Consider the following 20,515-nt stretch of genomic DNA (forward strand, 5'->3'; position numbering starts at 1 on the left):
ATGTTTTCCTTTGAATTTTACATAACCTGCAATCACATCTGGGTGCTGTTATATAGATGAGAAGAAAGTGATAGCCTTGTCCAAAAGCAGAGGCCCACAACATGCTAACCACGAAGAGTAATAAGGGTCTGGCTTCAGTTGCAGAAAGTTCTATCAGTCCCCGAGGTAAGGAATGTGAAGAATTGAAGCAAGGACAGCAATTTTTAAGGAGTGTTGGTGCCTGTGGTCCCAGGGACAGTGTAGGTCACCGAAAAGTAGTCAGAGCCGTATTTGTCAGTCTGCAGTCTTAAGAGTAAAGGGAAAAAGGAGGCTAAGTTTCCCCTTCTGTGCCTCTCTGCCTGGCACGCAGGTATGTTCACTCTCCTGCTTTCTCTCTAGGACACTCAATCCCATAAAGCCAGCCTCACATCCTCATATATACACATTCACACATGCACACGCACACACAAATACTCTTTCCACATACCAGTTATCTCATATCTTGTATGGAAAGATACTTTACAATATGTCAGAAGTAAGAATAGTATGTATTACAGTTCTCTGAATCACATATTTTTTTTTTTAATTTTAAGCTGGACCCCAGCATTTTTGAAAGTTTGCAGAAAGAGCGAGTAGAAGCTGGAGATGTGATTTATATTGAAGCCAACAGTGGAGCCGTGAAGGTAATGTGTGATTTGTTTGCCATGGGGAGACCTAGGTGACCAGGAAGTTGCTTTCTTTCGGCAGCGGGGTGGGAGGGTATGGATTGTCTGCTGCAGTGCTGACAAAAGGTCAGCAGTTGCCCCTTTATGTTTAACAAAGTTTGCATTCCCTTTATCTTAATTCTAAAAAGTCTGTTAAGAAAAATACTAAAACCTGTTTGGAGTCAGGGAGTACAGGGTGAGAATGCAAAACTGTAGTCATTTTTAAATTGAAATGTGCAATGTATTTAATCTTCCTTTTATCTTTTTGGTATTTTCTTCTCAAGATATATGCTAGTGGGAAGGAATGCTGAATTAGTTGGCATTCTTTTTATATCTGATTTTCAGTGTCCTGTAGAGTGTTGCTCACTGTTTAATGGATGGGCATAATACTTCATATCATACCATAAATCACCCACCTACAAAAGAGTCTGAACAGCTCCCACTGGCTCTAGTTAATCTGCTGGATTTGCCCTTTATCGGAAATTGCATATAGTTAAAAGAGGAGGAAAAATATTCTTGGAGAAAATATCAGGTGTTTTTCAACTGGGTTTTTGAAGCTCAGCGATGAGCAGATAGTTTTCTTTTCTTGGCAGCCAGGGGGATGTGGGTTATATTTGGAGTTAGTCAAGTAGGCTGTCAGGTCCACACTTGGGAACTGAGACATTATTTCACTTGGGAACTGAGACTTTATTTCACTTAGCAATGTGCCTTCTGGGGACTTGGGAGTCCCTCAGACTCAGGTTTCTCTCCTTTTGCAGAGGCAAGGCAGGTGCGACACCTATGCCACAGAATTTGACCTTGAAGCTGAAGAGTATGTCCCCTTGCCAAAGGGGGATGTGCACAAGAAGAAGGAAATCATCCAGGATGTGACCTTGCATGACTTGGATGTGGCCAATGCCCGGCCCCAGGTAACTGCCTTCACCTGGGCATGACAGAGCACACGAGCCTTTTTGCATGTGCACGGAAGCTCTGGGAGTAAATTGTCAGAGTCTTGCTGCCCTTTCCTAGGGCAGCAGGTCCTTTTCTATTTGTAATGTTTAGCAGTCAGCAGCAAGATGAGCTACTGAGAGGGGACTCCTTTGTTCCAACTCAAATGCTGCAGTCACAGGTGATTTCATGTGTATTATTCCTTATTCCAGCCAGGCCTCTGGCCCTAACCGTGGCTTCTCTCCAGCAGTGGAGTCACACCTGGGATTCTCTGGGTGTTAATGGCAGGAGGGCAGGAGTGTTCTTGAAGCCCTTTGTAGGAGTTCATAAAGCCTGACAAAGCTGTGCCTTTCCCTCTGCTTAGCAAAATCCCCAGTTTTATAGTTTTGAGTGAGAACTGTATCTCCTCCTCGTACTAAGTAGAATAGAAGATGGATATTTTGTGGGGAAATACAGCATGGCTTTATGGAAATGTGTGACTATTTTTTTATTCTTGTTTTTAAAATATGTTTATTGATTTTAGAGAGAGAGGAAGGGGAGAGAGAGAAACATTGATGTAAGATGCACTGATTGGTTGCCTCCCATATGCACCCCAACCAGGGATGGAACCTATAACCTAGGTATGTACCCTGACTGGGAATTGAATCCCCAACCTTTTGGTGTATGGGATGATGCTCCAACCAACTGAGCCACACCGGCCAGGGTGAAATGTGTGATTTTTAAAAACCTAACTCTTCCCTGCTGGTGGTCTTTCAGTTTGGCTTTCTCTTCATCTGAAGAGAGGCCACCTTTTGACTAGCAGGGAATAGGCTTTCTAATTTGAAATTGGATCCTTGGGTGTTTTATCTCTTGGAGCCTTGGCCAAGAGATTGCTGAAGAACCATCTGGAACCAGCAGGTCCCCTCTGCTTATGTAATGGCTGTCCCCAAACTGTCCTCTTGGGAGCCTTTGACTTGGAGAGAGTGCTGGGCTGAGAATTGGAATTCAGGGATTGTGTCTCTGTGGCTAAGAGTTTGGCTAATTAGTCACTTTGGGTCTCTAGATTTTCTGTGACTTAGGACTCTGTGATTTTGAGTTTCCTCCTCTGTGCAAAGGATATAATAGTTCCTGCCTGCAGGGCTGTTTTGAGGATCAGATGTTATAAGTACTCAGGAAACATTTGCTACCTTTTACTGTTGAACATTTAATGAGCACATTTGTGTCCCAGGGTCTGGTAACCAACAGATGATCACAAATTGCTGGGTAAATAACAAAAGAGCAGCTTTTTCTTGTTGACTGCACCCTGGGGAGCTGGAGGGGAGGGTTCAGGCAGGGGGTGAGCCTGTTAGGAGTCAACTATTATGCAGAGACAGGCTTACAAGACTGAGCAGCTCTGGATCAGGACTGTAATGTGACTGTATAGCTGAGTTTAGTGAGAGGAAACATGGGAACATAATATAGGTACTTCCTTGTACCTACTTCGATGGTGCATTTGTCCCCAGGGGAATTGAAGCATTAGGAGAGAGTAAGAGGCCAGACACCCCACAGAGGACCCTTGACCTGAACTTTAATGGATAGCTAGCTGGGAGCTTCCCAGGAAAGGGAATGTGATTCCTGGCAGATAGACTAGAATATGCAAAAGCATTGAGTCTTCAAAGAACTTGGGTGTTCAGGGAATGATTAGGAGTCCTGTGTGGCTAATCAAGTAATGTATTAGAAAAAGATTACTGGAGATGGAGGCTGGGGCAGGCTCCACAGAGCTTGTACTTCCCAGGAAAGGATTGAATTTGATTCTTACGGGTCAGGGGGAACATCTTAAGAACTCCTGTGTTTAGAAGCTCCTTATTCTTTCCAGTGGAGCTATTAGGGTCTGTACACCTCAGGCCCTGTCAAGTCAACACTGGGAAAGTGTGGGATGGGAGTAGGGTGGGTGAGGCTTTTGCAGCTGCCTTATAAAACAGGACTGACTGACTATTAAGTCTTTTCTTACACAGGGGGGACAAGACATTCTGTCTATGATGGGCCAGTTAATGAAGCCAAAAAAGACAGAAATCACAGGTAAGAGAAACATCAAGGCTGGTGAGCCAGAAGCAGAGCTGGAGGACCCTGGATTCTGATATCCTTCCTGTGTGAGGCTCTGTGAGAGACTTCTCCCCAAAACTGAGAAAGTGCCTCAGGACAGGTTCTTCCTCTTTTTTTCAGGGCCTGACTCTATGTTAATAGTCTATGGCTGGTTTAAACAGCTGAAAGCATACACTGTGTACTCTGGCCCTGTATATTAGCACAGCCTCTTGACTGAACTCAATATCCTTGCACTCATCTTCAGAGTTTGAAGCTGTCACAGTCTCTGGTCCCCTTGAGATCCCAGAAATATGGATTCTGTTTGCACAGCTTTGCGGGATAGCCCTTGTCAGAGCACACCTGAGCACAGTGAATTCTGCTGCCTGAGTACTGGACTCCTCTCCCCTGCCAGGAGTCTCCATTCTTCTCTGCCCAGCTTCCTAGGCACTTGCAAGAGTTTGGCAGGAAAGTTGCTGCTTCCTTGTGGACCTTTAGTTTAACCTGCTTTTCTTCGTAACTGATATGTCCCTCTTTTTTCCTATTTACCACCTATAGCTTTATCACCTTAAAATGTTAAACACTCACAAGGGTGTCCAACCTTTTGGTGTCTCTGGGCCACACTGGAAGAAGAAAGGTTGTCTTGGGCCACACATTAAATATAGAAGTACTAAGGAAAACTAATGAGCAAAAAAAAAAAGGTTTTAAGTAAATTTACGATTTTGTGTTGGACCTCGTTCATAGCTATCCTGGGTCACATGCGGCCCACAAGCCACAGGTTGGACGCCCCTGCAAAAGCACCTATTTTATTAAAAGTTTTAGCCAGTGGAGTGATCTGAGGCCTTCCTGCTTCAGTTGACAAAAGCAGTTTCTGTATTTTAACATGATTTTGACCATCCCTGCTTCATGGCTTTGGTGGGAGATGCTGTATCAAATCTTCATATTCTCCATTTCTGAGTAGCTCCCTCCTGACAGCATAGGAGCTGGTTGGGAAAATGAGCACTGTGGTCTTAGATAGGTTCTTTAACTCCCCCCCCCCCAAGATTTTATTTATTTATTTTTAGAGAGAGGGGAGGGAGAGAGAAAGAGCAGGAGAGAAACATCAAGTGGTTGCCTCTTGCACGCCCCCAACTGGGGACCTGGCCTGCTACCCACGCATGTGTCTTCACCAGGAATTGAATCAGCGACCCGTTGGTTCGCAGGCCAGCGCGCAATCCACTGAGCCACACCAGTTAGGGCGGGTTTTTTAACTTTTGAGAGACTTAACCTCTTAAATCTCTGAGATTGGACTATTTCTCAAAACCTTTCATTTCTCACAGGTTTTCTTCCAGATAGGACTCTACATGTGCCTTTTTTTCATTCTTTTGTCTCTGCACTCACGGAAAATTAATTAACCTAAGCTTTGTGATATGGGGCCAAAGAAAGGGTCATTTACCAGTTCAAAACAAAGTTGCATATGGAAACTCATTTAATCCAGAGCTCCCAAACCCAGTGTCTCTAGGATCAGGCAGGGAGCTAAGTTGGGGTGGGTGTGAGTAATAATGCCTGGTGAGGAGTGTGACTTCATGCACATCTTCAAGGGAAGCTGCCAATTTTGTGACTTCTGGTGTGATTATTCCTACTTTTGGATAATGAAACTAAAGTCTGGAATAGGGACTTATCAACAGCTTACCTGAGGTCACATAGCCAGCAGTAAAAGCAGGCTCCAAACTTGGGTTTGGGTTGAATTCAGATGAGGGAGAAGAGAAAAGGTGACAGTTTTTCCCACCTGGCACTGACCTTGCATGTCTACTCTTGCTGTCTCCTAGACAAACTTCGAGGGGAGATTAACAAGGTGGTGAACAAGTACATTGATCAGGGCATTGCTGAACTGGTTCCAGGTGTATTATTTGTTGATGAGGTCCACATGCTGGACATTGAATGCTTCACCTACCTGCACCGGGCCCTGGAATCGTCTATTGCCCCCATCGTCATCTTTGCATCTAACCGAGGCAACTGTGTCATCAGGTAGGGTGACTGTCTGCCAGTCATGAGGGTTTTTCACCTTCCACACCTTCCATCTTGGTTCATTTGTTCCTCTGAGATCACTTTAAACTCATTACATTATCAGTTAGGGTGGGGAAGAAGGGAACTAATAGTCATTTTGAGAAAAATATGCCAAAGTGACTTGCCTTCAAAGGTAGTTCATGTGTCAGCTTCAATCTGTCATGGTCACCAAAGGCAACTGCCATTCTGTTACTGACTGTGAGGGCCTCCCATGGGGTCTCTCAGGCTCGAGTATGGTATGATTAGGTCATTCAGTTGGAGTGGGCAAAAATTAAGATCAGACAGGGCGGTCTTGGGTGACATTAAATATGTTAACTTTTCTGATTATACTAGCTCTGGAAGGTAAATATTCTTGGTTTCATTTTTCAGATGAGGAAACAGAATGGCAGTATAACTTGCTCCTAGTCATAAAGCTAGAATGAGAATCCAGGTCTTTCTGATAGTGAAACCAGTAACAAAACCAGAAATTTCTGTTTACTCCTTAGGGCTACATGGTACCTTCCCTCATCGCTACTCCCTTAGGTCTGCCTTTGGAAAGGAAGGTGTTGACACCTGAAAGTCAAATGCTATATGATGCTTACCCTGCCAAGATGGGCTCAGGGCTGGGAGAGAGGACTTGGCTGAGATTCTTTTTTCTTTTGAGTATTTCGTAGGCCTGTGAGCCCCAGAGAACACACCATCTTCTCAGCTTGTAAGCCTGAGCGTCAGTACCCCGTGCTTGGTACTTTTTTTGCTCTTTTGGTTTTCTGTACTCCTGTTTGAAAGTTGGGGCCACATCCCAGCATTGCTAGTGGCATGAATGGAGATGGTGAGGAGCCCCTTTAAAGCTCCAACACAGTAGTGAGGGCAGCATAGCCCTGGAGGCTGCATGCTTCTGGCAGCAAGGGTGCTAGGAATCCAGAAAGAGACCCCAAGGCCCATGAGTATCAACACAGAGCTGGAGCCACACTGAGTTAAGAATTCAGATTTCTGACCCACCTACACTTGCCTCTTGAATGAGTATGGATAATATGCAGTTTAACCAGCTCCATGGAGTAGCGTTGTCTCCACTGAGGTTATGTTACCAAACCCAACCAGTGGAGTGGAGAGTCCTGCTTGCCACCTACCAGGCAAATCTCCAAAGATGGAGTTTATCCTCCAAAGGGGAAAGGGGCCCCTTCCCACAGCCCCTGGTAACCATTAACCTACTTTCTATCCCTGTGCATTTAATGCCTTTTCTGGACATTCATGCAGATGGCATCTTAGAATCTGTGTTGTTTTGTGTCTACCTTTTTTTTGCATTTTCCTCATGGCTAGTGATGTTGAGCATCTTTTCATGTGCCTATTGGTCATTTGTGTATCTTCTTGGGAGAATTACCTGTTTATGATACTTTGCCCATTTTTTACAGGGTATTTGTCTTTTTATTGTTCAATGGAAAAAAATCTTTATGAATTCTGGGTACTAGACCTTTCGCAGATGGATATTTGCAAATATATTTCTCACATTCTGTGAGTTGTCTTTTCATTGTCTTGATTGTGTCTTTTGACATGCAAGTTTTAAATTTTCATGAAGTCCAATTTATCTGTTTTTTCTCTTGTTGCCTGTGTTTTTTGTTTAATATCTAAGAAAAACAATTTGCCCTTGCTGCTGTGGCTTAGTGGATTGAGCACTGGCCTGCAAACTGAAAGGTTTCCCAGTCAGGGCACATGCCTGGGTTGCAGAAAAGGTCCCCAGTTGGGGGCGTGCTAGAGAGAACTGATTGATATATCTCTTACACATAGATGTTTCTCTCCCTCTCTTTTTCTCTTCCTTTTCCTCTCTCTAAAAGTAAATGAAATCTTTTTAAAAAATAAAAACAATGCATTGCAAAACTAAGCTCGCAAAGAATTACACCTATTTCTTCTAAGAGTTTTCTAATTGTAGCTCTGATATTTAGGTTTCTGATCATTTGGATTTAATTTTTGTGTATGGCATAAGGAATACGTCTGTCCAACTTCATCCTTTTGTATGTGGGTACTCAATTGTCCCAGGACCATTTGTTGAAAGGACTGTTCTTCATTGAGTTGTCTTGGCAGCCTCATCAAAAAATCAAATGGCTTTCTCCTTAGGGCTCAGTGAACTTATGGGAGTTACCCTTTATGTTACCCAATAAAATATTCTTTACTGTATTTCCTGTCTTTTGTAGAAGCTTTAAGCTTTGTGTTATCTCTGTCACTATAGTTACAGGGTTATATAAAGAAGCAGTCAAGCAGTGATTCTGAGCCAGGGAAGTTTTGACTTATCACGCTTGGAGGTGCTACTGGCATCTCGTAGGTAAAGGCCAGGGATGCTGCTGAACATCCTACAATGCACAGGATAGTCCTCTACAGGAAAATTATTTGGTTCAAATGTAGACATGTCACAGTGGAGGAACCCTATGTTAAAATTTTTGCACACATGTAGGTATATCTGTAGGATAAATTTCTAGAAGCACAGTTACAGTTTTCCTACAGATATATTGTACCATATTGGATTTCAAGAGGAATTGCACCAGTGGTCTTACAACCCAATACTGTACATCTGGAAGAAGCACACCATTAACATAGTTTGGGGAGTTGTCACATGGCACAATGATGAAATCAGTATTAGGCTGAAGCCAAAGTCAGAAATGAACTTTCAAGTGCAAGAATAAATCTCCAGTTTTAGCCAAAATACAATTACCATTACAGTTTATTGTTAGCAGTTTTATAATACAATATGGTTCTTATGGCTGCCTTTGTCAAACAGTGACTGCTTCACATTGAGAGCTTCTCCTGGAGTCATTGTCTTGTGCAGGAGTACTGGTAAATAGGGGCGTTTTCTGCCTAGCAGAATAGAATTCCAGAAACCAGTTTCACTAACATGTTTTCTAAAAGAAACTGCTCCTAAGGTTCATAGTTTAGACAAATTTAAAAAATGTTTTGTCTTTAATTCCAGGAAAATGTATAGTAGTCTTTAAGTGGGTCTTTTGTTTAAATTTTTCATTTTAGGGACTCAAAACTATAAGAAATTTTCTTAATGCATGCTTGTAAATTGTGTTATTTTGAAGTTTTAATTAGGGAATATTTCATTTTTCTCTAACCATTTCTTTAGACTTAGACTTGTTATTATGTCAGAACTGAAGATGATTTATCATGAGTGTTACAGAATTTGGGATATTTTAACAGGGTAAAGGTGAGCTCTTCTAAAAATGTTCAAGAATTCAGAGAGCCCTGGCTTGTGTGGCTTAGTTGATTGGGCATCGTCCCGCAAGGCAAAGGGTTGCAGGTTTGATTCCTGGTCAGCGCAAATGCCTGGGTTTCAGGGTCAGTCCCCAGTTGGGGTGCATGTAAGAGGCAACCGCCGATTGATGTTTCTCTCTCTCTCTCTTTCCCCCCCTCCTCCCCCCGTCTCTCTTTCTCTTTCTCCCTTCCCCTTTCTGTAAAAATAAATAAATACAAATTTTTAACAAAAGAATTCTCAAGAGAATTCCAAAATAGGACCTAAGAAATCTTAAACTTGTGGCCTAGATATAATTAAATAACTAAAATTAAATGTAGTTATTAAAGGTTATTTTGTTTAATGTGAAGATTGCAGGCAAACCAAATACCAATATTTAAATCATGATAGAATTTAATTTTTATAATTCTTCCTTGTTATTTTTAAAATTGTTGGTAAAACAGATTCATTTTCTCTAAAGTTATATTAATATTTATGTTTGCTGTGTGTTTACCCATTTATTTTGAAAGGTCTTAATTGTTTTTTTATATTTAACAGTTCATTAGTGTAGCATTTTATCCTTTTTTTGAATTGTTTTTATTGTGGTAAAATGTATATAACACGGAATTTGCCATGTCGGTGCACAATTCAGTGGTATTAATTACATTCACAATATTTTATAAAACCATCACCGCCATCCATCTCCAAAGCTTTTCCATCACCCCAAACAGAAATTCTATCCCTTAAGCAGTAAGTCCCATTTTCCCCTTCTCCCTTTCCCTGGTATCCTCTCTTCTACTCTGTCTTTATGAATTTGCGTTTTCTAGATATTTCCTATAAATGGAATCATACAATATCTGCTGTTTTATAACTGACTTCTTTCTTTAAAAAAAAAAAAAGATTTTAATTCATTATTTTTAGAGAGAGGGGAAGGGAGGGAGAAAAAGAGGGGACCAAACCCATAACCCAGGCATGGGCCCTGAATCAACCTTTTACTTTACTGGATGACACCCAACTTAATGAGCCACACCCACCAGTCAGGGCTATAACTGTCTTCTTTCACTTAGCATAAGGTTTTCAAGATTCACCCTGTTGTAGCATATATCAGAACAACATTTTATTCTTGCAATAATAAATATACATTTGCACTTCAACTGACTGGATAGAATTTCAACAGAATGATTTTTTTTAACAGAAGTTTTATTTCTACAGTGTTTACTTATCTTGGAAACCAAATATTTTGATACTGACAATTAAATCCAAATTACCTGTCCTTGTTCTTTGTTATAGTGATAACTTATAACCATAGACTCTTAATATAGTACCAGAAATGGTGCTGAGGTAGACCTGCTGCTGCTGTGACTCCCAAAGGCTGAGGCTTCCAGGTGCTGTGGTTAAAAGCCTGACCCAGGGGGCTCCCTGGTCTGCCCAACACACATGCTGCCAGGCAGGCAGCTGGCACCTCAGGGCCTGGTGGGTTTAACAAGGTTTCTCTCCTGGGTTGTTCTTCCTATGGCTTAGCTAAGGATCCAAGAGGAAAATAGGAAAACACATAACTGGACAGTTCCCCAGAAGAAATAAAATAACTAATACACATAAGGGGAAGCATTCAAATGAATCAAGGAAATGATAATTCAAACAAGGTGTTACCCATCCATTTTCTAAACCATCAAAGCGACAAAATATTTAAAAATTAAAATACCCAGTGCTGGCTATAATGCAGTGAGATCAGATCACTTGTGTAGCTGTGTAAATTAAGATATTCATTCATCCATTTGAATAGATACTCAGGATTGTGTCAGGCACTACTAGAGTTGCCGAGGAAATGTTCATGGCTATATGCATAAAATTGTTTATTAAAACATCATTAATAAATATAGCAACAATTGGAAACTACCTAAATGCCCAACAATTTAGGTTTTATAAAACACCTGATGAGTTAAGAGTAAAGCAGCATGAACAAAAGTAAAGAAAAAAATCTACATGCTTAGTGTAATTTATAAAAATGTTTATATGAAAATTTCGCAAATACGATTTTTGGTGGCCTTTTCCCCCCTTTCCCAAATTTTCTATGGTATGGATATTTCTTAAAATAATGAAGTTGGTTTTGATGACACCTGAATGGTAGTCTGTTTACCCTGCCTCTGACTCTAAGGACATGTACTAGCTATTTTGTCATTATGAGTGCCTCAGTCATGTTTTCAATGTCTAGAGTCTGGTCTCAAATTTCCTGGGGTGATGTGGTCATTCTGGGCCTTGCAGGGGCACTGAGGATATCACCTCTCCTCACGGTATCCCTCTTGACCTCCTGGACCGAGTGATGATCATCCGGACCATGTTATACACTCCGCAGGAAATGAAACAGGTAACTCTGCCTTCCCCCTTCCTCGCTTTGTTCCCTTATTTGCTGCCAGTGTTCTCTGATGGCAAGCAGGAAGCTTCCCTGATGAGGAGAAGGAAAGACTGGCTCCCACCACCACGTCACTGTGCTGCATCCTTGGACAAGTCACAATACTCCAGAGTCTCAGTCTATCCATCTGAGGGATGGATGGGCCAACTAGACATTGCCTGAAGTGTCATAAAACCTCAGTTGGCTACATCCCTTCTGATAAACTTTAGGAAAGGGATGGTGAAAAATACTGACTTGATGACAGCCATTAGGGAGGTCTCTGGCTCTAGGAAAAGGGCATGAAATATGAGTTAGCAATAGCCTCTTGGTGCCTACGCCAGACCCTGTCTGAGGTTGCTTTTGCTCAGTGGGCAAAAGCCAGGTACTCTGTCCTACAGCAGGCCAGCTCTAGCAGGATGCAAAAGCTGGGTGGGTGAGCACTTGAGTCCTAGCAGAGCCTGGCTGCTGTATACAGCATGACTACTGGCAGGTGTCTCAAGGACTTTGGAGGCTGTGCCTGGGACTGCTACCTTGGTTGTAGAGATGGTAGTAAACAGGGTCACACATCTTAGAGAGCCACCTGGAATGGGGGGTCATAAAACTAACCTTACAATGAGAGGCTTGAAGGAGATGTACATGGAAGAGTCTAGCTCAGTTCCTGCACAGAGTGCATACTCAGAATTCTGTGTGAGCTGAATTTGGATTAAGCTTAGGGGTGGCGGGGATGTATGAGATTGGGCCGTATCCCAAGGGATCCAGCCCCCGGTTTTTGCAGAAATTGCCTCTTGCTTGAGCTGGAGCTGGAACACCAAATGTGTGCCCAACAGTGCCTAAGCACTGCACACTTAGAACTTCTGGTTCTCTTACTGGTACTTTAGTAGTCGTTATGGTCATAATCTCTTCTTTTTGATGGCTGAGTCACAGAATGGAAAGTTGAGGATGCAAAGCCAGACTGTTCCCTACAGAGCCCAGGCCACCTGCTGAGCAGTGGGTTATGCTTTAGGTTACTGACCCACTGGAGCAGTACAGGCTGTGCTCTCCTCTGCCCACCCATGCTTCAGCTGGTCTCACTGCCAGGGTGTAGGTCTCTCACTTTGAGGTCCATGTATGGCCTAGGCTGGGGACGTGGAGTGGACCCGGGCTTCATCGACATCTTAATAGGCTCTTCTGGGACCCTCTCCTCTCACCAGAGTATAGGCACTGTTGGACATCATGCTATATTTATGGACATGCTTAGCCAACATGATTCCATTTGATCTCCAGTAACCATGAGGCTGGAAGAACTGTTACCATTGTGATTCTTAAAGATGAGGACACCGAGACTTAGGTTAATTAAATGCCCAAGTTCATAAAGCTTGTCAGCGGCAAGTATGTGACAGGACTAATGAGAATCTAGGCTGTGTGATCCTGAAGCCCATGTTCCTAAGTACTGTGCCACCAGATTACTACCTGCTAGAAATAACAGTTCAAGGTGGAGTTGCTCTGGCAATTTGTTGGCAGGGCCTTTCCTTTTGGAGCTCTGGAAGCCTCTCCTGGGCACTCCTTGGCCACCTCCTAGCTCATGTGTGGCTTCTCCCCCTGGCCCTGCCAACATTTCTTGTTGACCAGTACCCAGGAGTGCCAGGGTGAGCAGGGAGCTGGAGATCTCCCTTCATAACCAACATTGACAGAATACTGAAACAGTTGCAGTTCATGGCAGCAACTGTACATTTTTAGGAGATAATGTCTGTGACTGGGGGCCTTGTCACCAGATAATGGTCTCTTCCTCTTGGATGAATGCTAGGTTGAAGTCAAGGCAATCATTGAATGGAAACAGAAGGAAAAGCAAAGGAGAAATTGGTCCCTTCCCCATCCTTACCATTGAGACTGGAGCCTGTTGGAAGAGGCAGCCCTGTACACTCAGATCACTATGTGGCTCAGTGACTTGAGCAATGTCGTGCATCTCTCTGAGACTTCTGGTTCACTGGGAGAGCTCCCTTCTTTCAAGGCTGTCATGAGGACTAAGTGAGATAGTGACAATGAACTGATAGGGCCAACCATCCCTTCCTACTTCAGTAAATTATTACTGTTATTAATGGCTTGCAGGTGCTTCATAGACATCCACTGGGATCCTTTAGAACAGCTTTCAATTACAAGGGTTTGTGACTTGGGAAAAACAGAGGCCCTGTGGTCACAGAGAATAAGCTGCAGAACTAGGACAACTCAGAGCCAGTTCACATTTGATTTCTCCATTTGACCCTTGGCACACAGTATGATGTGTCTTGGAGTGTTTTACAACTGTGCCTTCCAGAGCAGTGACTACAGGCCAGCTCCTGGCCTGGTTCCATCTTGTCTCAGCCAGGCTTCCTCTTGGGTTAGCAGAGGACAGACAACCATTATGAGCATTGCTTTGTTCTTGCAAGGGATAGCTTGAGAATTTTTACTGGAGACTGGCGTAGGTCTTCAAAAAACAAAGTAAGTTTAACTTGTGTATTGCGCCGCCAGTGCCGATACCCTCATAAATTATCCCTGCAGGTTATTAAATGATTAAAGATCTCATTTATGAACTGTCCATTTCCAAATGGTCTGAAACAGGAGTTCCTGGGATTGCTCTGACCTGCTTTACAGAGAGTGAGAGTAGAGTGTCCCTAACATTTCTGAAGCCCAACTTCTGATTCAGTGCAGCTCACTAAAGAGGAAATGCTCAGGGCTGAAGCCTTCCCCTTAACCAGGCTTGAGGATTAAATTATTTGCATCTCCATAAAATTTCTGAAGGTCCTAGGGGGCATTTTTCTTGACGGGACCTGGAGGTTTCCTTAGTCCCCAGCTGACAGTGAGAACCCCTTTTTATATTGAGCAAAAACCTGTCCGGCTCTAACTGTTGTGGTCAGGAGGGAGTCCTGTGGAGGGAGCTGGGAGCAGGGATCTCCCTTCCTGTTTCATTTCTGCCTTCCTCATGTCCATCCAGGACCCTCTATGCTTAGCTGCATTTATGGTAGTTTGGGACCCCAGATGGTGGAACCCCTCACGCACAAGCTAAGATACTTTCAACAGAGGTCATACCTTAGCAGCACTGACAAAGCAGATAATGTTTTATTTGGGTGGTACAGTGTGAAATATTTGAACAAATTGACAACATTTAGAAGTCAGGACTTCTAAATTTCATACAAAAATCCGAGTTCTCAGTTTGACAGAGTAAAAGACTTTCTTGCCAGCACCTGGCACTTCAGCCTTGGCCTCCCTCCTCCCCTACCCCAGGTGCATGTTGGCCCAGCCACCTCATCGCTGGCCATGGCCCCAGGTCTAGCTTTCATACTGAGCAGAACCTTTCCCATTCCTAGGAGGTGACATACTGGGCCCCTTATCAGAGTCACTAGACACTAAACTACCTCCCCCTGCAGCTCTTGCCCTCAGGGTCTCTGCCTGAGAGCTGAAATGCCAGTTTTGAAGTGTGTATATCCTAAACCTCTGGTCTCTTTCTTCCCTTTGTAAGTCTTTAGCTGGGGGCTCAGTCTCCCACTTCATATGTCTACCCGGGTGTGTTTTTATGGCTTTAATTTACACGAGGGCTTCTTGATATCTTGTTTATGAAGCTGCCAAAGTGAAAAATTCCTATGTTATTTGAGGCTCAAAGTCTTCATGTTATCTCAGTTTCACAACATACAACATCATTTTCCCAGCAGCCCCTTATCACTCAGTGCTGGTGTGCCTGCAGGATCCTGGTGCCACTTGTGTTACTGCATCCACACTGCCAGTTTGTTTTCCATCCAACTTTACTGGGATCCTTAAACTGCAACAAATGTCAGCCTCCTCTTGATAGATTAGATATCTTCAGGTGATGTCATGAGGGCTGGTAAACCTTGAAAAGTAACTTTAAAATTTTTTCTTCAGCAAATTGTATTTATTAAGCAAATAAAGAGTCTCCGTTCTTGCCTAAGTGCTTATAGGTGGTGGTGTCCATACTGGAGAGGAAGGTTAGAGCCTTTGTGGTAGCCTGGGCAGATTTTGGAGAAGCCTCAGTTTTCTTGTTCTGGGGTTTGAGTGGGCAAGGTTGGGAGGCAGGAGCTGAGCCACCCTGGTACACACCTCCAGGAGAACCAGCCGCCTTCTAGTCAATATGAATGTAACATCCTAGCTTTAAAGCCATTCACAGTGTTGCTGGCACCCAGGATTGCAGTCCTTGGTAGGGTTTGGCTCTTTGCCCCACCAGCCCAGGAGTGGGCCTCTGCTGCTCTAATGATGGGGACTAAAAACACTAAACAAGGTTGTTTTTAAAGCACTTTATAAATGAGACACTTGAGGTTGGTCACAGTTGATCATGGTTTTTCTCTCCCAAAAGATCATTAAAATCCGTGCCCAGACAGAGGGAATCAACATCAGTGAGGAAGCACTGAACCACCTGGGGGAGATTGGCACAAAGACCACTTTGAGGTAAGCCAGTTGTCCCCTGGACCAGTGTCTTTCTGGAGCTGCTCCAGACCCCATGGGACCCTCTCCTCTCACCAGAGTATAGGCACTGTTTGTTGGACACAGTCTTTTTAGCAAGGCTGTGGGGATGTAAAGGTCTGTTAGGACAGAAATGCAGGCCCCCTTCTCAGGGCATAAGACCGTGTCTACTATTATTGGTATGACAGGTCTTATCCAAGGACACTGATTTAGAGTGCAGAATATTTAGGTGAGGGTGTTTTAAAAGTTAGATTAACAAATTAAGTCCCCTTGTCCCATAGCAGGTATACCCTGCGATGAAAAGCTGGCTCTGACCCCAGGCTAGTCCCCTTGGTAGAGGAAGTGAACAGAATCAGCAGGTCAGGGACTTCATTAGCGGGGCCCTGCCTTGCCACTTCACCCCCTCACCCATGCTGGCTCTTTTCTTCATGTTTGTCTTAGATAGGGATGGTGGGTATAGGCGAGGGTGAGTAAGGAGTGAAGACATATACTGCTTTCCTGACTGTTAAATGGCTTGAGGCCGTTGCATATGGGAGATGTCTGTCCTCAGTGTTCTGACTTGTGAAATCATGACTTCACTCCTGTCCCTATTTCCCTTATTTCTAAAGTTGAAGCAGAATTTCAAGCTGTTTTGCTTTGGTGGAGTGGTGCTCTTAAAAACGCCTGGATTTTCATGCCTTTGGTTGGGGCTTGTGCTTTCAGGTTGTATGTTCATTTCCCTGCCATGTTCAATGTCCTGATCTGGACCTTGGCATTGCCTGCCACAAAATTTGCAGTCCCTTTCAAGTAGCAGTGGAATTACCTCTTGTCAGAGAATTTTAGACTGTGACAAAGATTTGGGGAGTAAGGCTTGGTTACGTTTGTGACCTCTGACCTCTCCAGTGGGGTCATGACTGCAGCTGTCTGAGAAAGGACCATTCTCATATCTCCTTGTTTTCTGTATCTGCAACATCTAGTTCAAGCCAAGCATTGGGCTGATCCCCTGGTGTCAGTGCTGCTGATCTGTGTTGGGGTCCCTATCTGTGCCATTGTTTCACTCCTGCCCCGGCCCCTGTTCACTCTAGGTACTCGGTGCAACTGCTGACCCCGGCCAACTTGCTTGCTAAGATCAATGGGAAGGACAGCATCGAGAAAGAGCATGTTGAGGAGATCAGTGAACTCTTCTATGATGCCAAGTCATCGGCCAAAATACTGGCTGACCAGCAAGATAAGTACATGAAGTGAGTCTGCAAAGAGAGACTCCCTGGCATGTCTGGGCCTGGGTACAGTCTGCAGATACAAGATTTACCCCTGGCCTTCAGATTCTGTTCCAACTTGGGCATGGCGAGCAGCAAGTTCAGTGTGCTAAATGTTTCTTTTTAAATTCTCACAATTTCTCCCACGGTTGCTTTGAAGGAACCCTGCCTCACCTGGTATGTTTTCTAATAAATCCTTACAGGATATTTTGATGACATCTCTTTCTCTCCCGTCTTTCAATTAAAACAAACAAACTTTGTGTTTTGGAATAGTTTTAGATGTTATGACTATTGTACAGGGCATTCCCACATACCTCACACCCAGCTTCTCTATTAACATCTTACAGGAATATGTAGTGCATTGGTCACAGTCAATGAAACAACACTGGTACATTATTATACTTTATTCATATTTTTGTCTCAGGATCCCACATTACATTTAGTTGTCATTTCTCCTTGAGCTCCTCATGGCTATTGTTTTTAATGACCTTCAAAGTTCTGAGAAACACTGGTCAGGTGTTCTGTGGACTATCCCTTAGTGAGATACATTAGATGTTTTTCTCATAATTAAACCAGGATTGTGGGTTATTGAGAGTAAGACCATATAGGTAAAGTGCAATTTTTATCAAATACTATCAACATGACTTATCACTATTAATGTTGATCGTGATCACCTAGCGGAGGTGTTTTTCAGGGTTCTCCACTGTAAAGTTACTTATTACCCCCCTTCTCATACTGTCCTCTTTGGAAGAAGTCACTCAGCATAGTCCACACTTAAGGGGTGGGAAGCTTTGTTCTACCTCCTTGAGAGCTGAGCACCTACCTAAATTATTTGGCATTCCTTTACACAGAAGATGTTCTTTTCTTGCCATTTGTCTATTCAATCATTTATCTCTGTATCAACTCTAGGATATTTATAATATACTTTGTGTTATAATCCAATGCTACATTATTTATTTTGTTGCTCAAATTTGTCCAGCTTTGACTATGGAGAGTTCTTTCAATTGGTTTCTGTGTCTCTTGACATGTCCCCGTCACTGGTACTACATCCCTTTGTTAGTTCCATGAAGTGGAGCTTTCAGCCCATTGAGAGGAAGGAGAAATGACAGTGACTGACAGATACCGTACTGGAACATTCTTGCCTGGTAGGATGAGCACCGTGTTCTCTCTACCAGGTTTGGCTCCTGTCTGCAAGCTCCGTGCTTCCTGAGGCAGGGCTTGCCACAAAAGCAGTGTCTTGGTACAGGCTGGTTGTTTTGGTTCTCTGCCCTCACAGGCAGGATCTCCATGCTCTTACATGTGCAGGAAAGGGGACTAACCAAGATAACCATTTTGATCCAATCGTTCTAATCCAAGTTAACCATGAGGTCCTTGAGAGGCAAGTACAACTGTTCTTCCATTAGTGATAATCACCTGATCATGTCCAGGAGACTGCAGGACAGGAGGGCTGAGATAATGCTGTGGGAGTCCATCCAACCTTCTCAGAGTCCTCAGGCCTTGTTCAGGTCCTGAGAAGGGCCCAGCTAATCCCTGCTGCCAGAATGGATCTTCTTCTGGCCTGGCACCTGAAGAAGATACCAGCATGGGGGGTGGGACACTTCCTGAAGTCAGGGCTGAGCTATGGCTTATCTTGGCCACTCATGTCCTGTGTCTCTGGCCTCCTAACTTATGCTACAATAGAAAAACAGAATAGTGATACCTCTGATACCAGTGTATCAAGAGCTGATTATGGGCTAGGGCCTGTGTTAATTATTCATATTTCCTTTCACATTATCACAGCAGCCCTATGATATTGGTGCCAGTTAGGTCACTTGTGCAGCTGGTAAGAGCCAGAACCAGAGAGATTTGGAAGCAGAGTGGCCAGAGTCTGTATTTATCCCCTATGGCTGTAACACATTCTTCAGTGTGCTGAGTTGTTGGGGGAGTGGGCCTTCAAGATCTGGCCTCCATCCCAGGCAGGTGAGAAAAGCAGGGCAGGTGTGAGGAAGGTGACTTTGCTAAGGTGAAAGCCCAGAGGATGAGAACCAGGCTCTGCCCACCTGGACCTCTTCCTCCAGCCCTCAAGCCTTTCATGGTGTTTGAGGAGCAGTAGAGAAGCAGTGGTGACAGCAAACCTCTCAGTGCAGGTTGGGACAGAGTCCCTCCCAGCTGCTTAGGCAACCCTAATGTTCAGAGGAGTCCTGGTGAGGTGGGAGGGGTGTGTGTATGGTCACAGCACCCTGTTCCTGTTCCTGTTCCTCAGGAATCTTGCTCCTTGGTGTTCAGGGATATGACCCATCTCACTTGTCTGACCTAAGTGGAAGAGACAGTTCTGGATAAGGGAGAAGGTTAGGTTATTTTAATTTTCCTCCTATTTTTTCCAGGAAGGCCTGTGATTATTAATCTTCTAGGCGAAGTTTTTACGACCGATCTCCTCACTGACTATGGGAAGTTTCTCCATCCATTACCAAGAAGGAAACAGACCCTGTAGGAGGAAAATATTTGTTACATCTTATCAGGCTGACACACAATCTACCAACAATTATAGCAGGCCCATTTTTTGTACCATTTCAGCTCTGGCATGAAAAATTGTTGTAATATTAAAGTGAGGCAGGGTGGAAGTTGGTCATAGGAAATAACTATTACTCCAGGCTTTGGGCCCATGCTCTCCAGTGCCTCCCCACAAACTGGGTGGCCTGGAGAAGAGAGTATTTGCATATAAATCCCAGCTCCCTGTTCATGGCCCCACTATGAGATCAGGAAGGGCTCTTGAAAGATGGTCCCTGGCCCTTGCTGAGAATCTACCTCGTCCATTTCTTTATTTTCTCATCCCAAATACCTTCTCATTGCTACACCTCTTTTGTTGTACCCCCTAGATGGGTTCATAGGATATTTTGTTTTTTAGGACTAAACAGATTTATGGTATCATACCAGAAAGTGACTTCTTGGTTAGCAAAACTTTCTCAACTATTTTTCTAATAAAATGGAGCTGCGCAATGGTGGGAGTCACACTCTGTTGGCCTCCATGTCTCAGGCCTTAGGGCCAACAGGCTTCTTACTGCCAGCAGACATTCATCACCCAGCATTCCTCATTCCCTCTTAGGGCCAGCCTAGAGGGACCTGAACAGTCTTTGGTTTTGTGGGGTCCCTAGGCAGAAGCTGCAGGTGGGAAAGGGGAACAACCAGGTTCCAGGGACATGATGTGGTTTGGATTGGCCTTGGATTGGTCCTTGGTCCTGAGTCTGGTCCCTTCTGGTCCTGAGCCTTGGTTTCCTCATCCATAATATAGGGGCAGTCATATCCCATAGATCTATATGAAGACATGGTGAGGTGACATGTGGCTGTATTGCATACTCAAGATACTGAAATTCAGTGAAGAATTCCTAATTCCTGTCCCTCTGGGGAGAAAAGGTCACTATTTGTCCATTAGAAGACAGAGGCTGGCTAGGCTCCATCCTTCCCCATCCCAGACAGTTGGCCCTCACAAAGGTTTAGAGGAGACCTAGAGAGATCCATGTTAGCTGGACCCTTCCTCTTTAGGCTGAGGGACAGAGGCAGGCTCAGAGCCACACAAGCATGGGAGCAAAGAAGAGAGAAA

General features: G+C 43.9%; 1 protein-coding gene across 1 annotated transcript in view; it reads left to right on the forward strand.

Annotated features, from left to right (window-relative positions):
* Positions 1-17,324, forward strand: part of RUVBL1 (RuvB like AAA ATPase 1) — a 42,434-nt gene extending 25,110 nt beyond the window's left edge. Inside the window, exons 5-11 of the mRNA XM_054587488.1 lie at positions 573-662; positions 1,442-1,591; positions 3,584-3,647; positions 5,456-5,654; positions 11,152-11,254; positions 15,597-15,688; positions 16,768-17,324. Coding sequence (XP_054443463.1) covers positions 573-662; positions 1,442-1,591; positions 3,584-3,647; positions 5,456-5,654; positions 11,152-11,254; positions 15,597-15,688; positions 16,768-16,927 — 858 coding nt within the window. The 3' untranslated portion in view covers positions 16,928-17,324. The remainder of the gene's footprint in view (positions 1-572; positions 663-1,441; positions 1,592-3,583; positions 3,648-5,455; positions 5,655-11,151; positions 11,255-15,596; positions 15,689-16,767) is intronic.
* The last annotated feature ends 3,191 nt before the right edge of the window (positions 17,325-20,515 follow it).

This window comes from Pteronotus mesoamericanus, unplaced genomic scaffold, assembly GCF_021234165.1.
Source record: "Pteronotus mesoamericanus isolate MK-2021 breed Mesoamerican mustached bat unplaced genomic scaffold, CSHL_Meso_final scaffold_118, whole genome shotgun sequence".
NCBI lineage: Eukaryota > Metazoa > Chordata > Mammalia > Chiroptera > Mormoopidae > Pteronotus > Pteronotus mesoamericanus.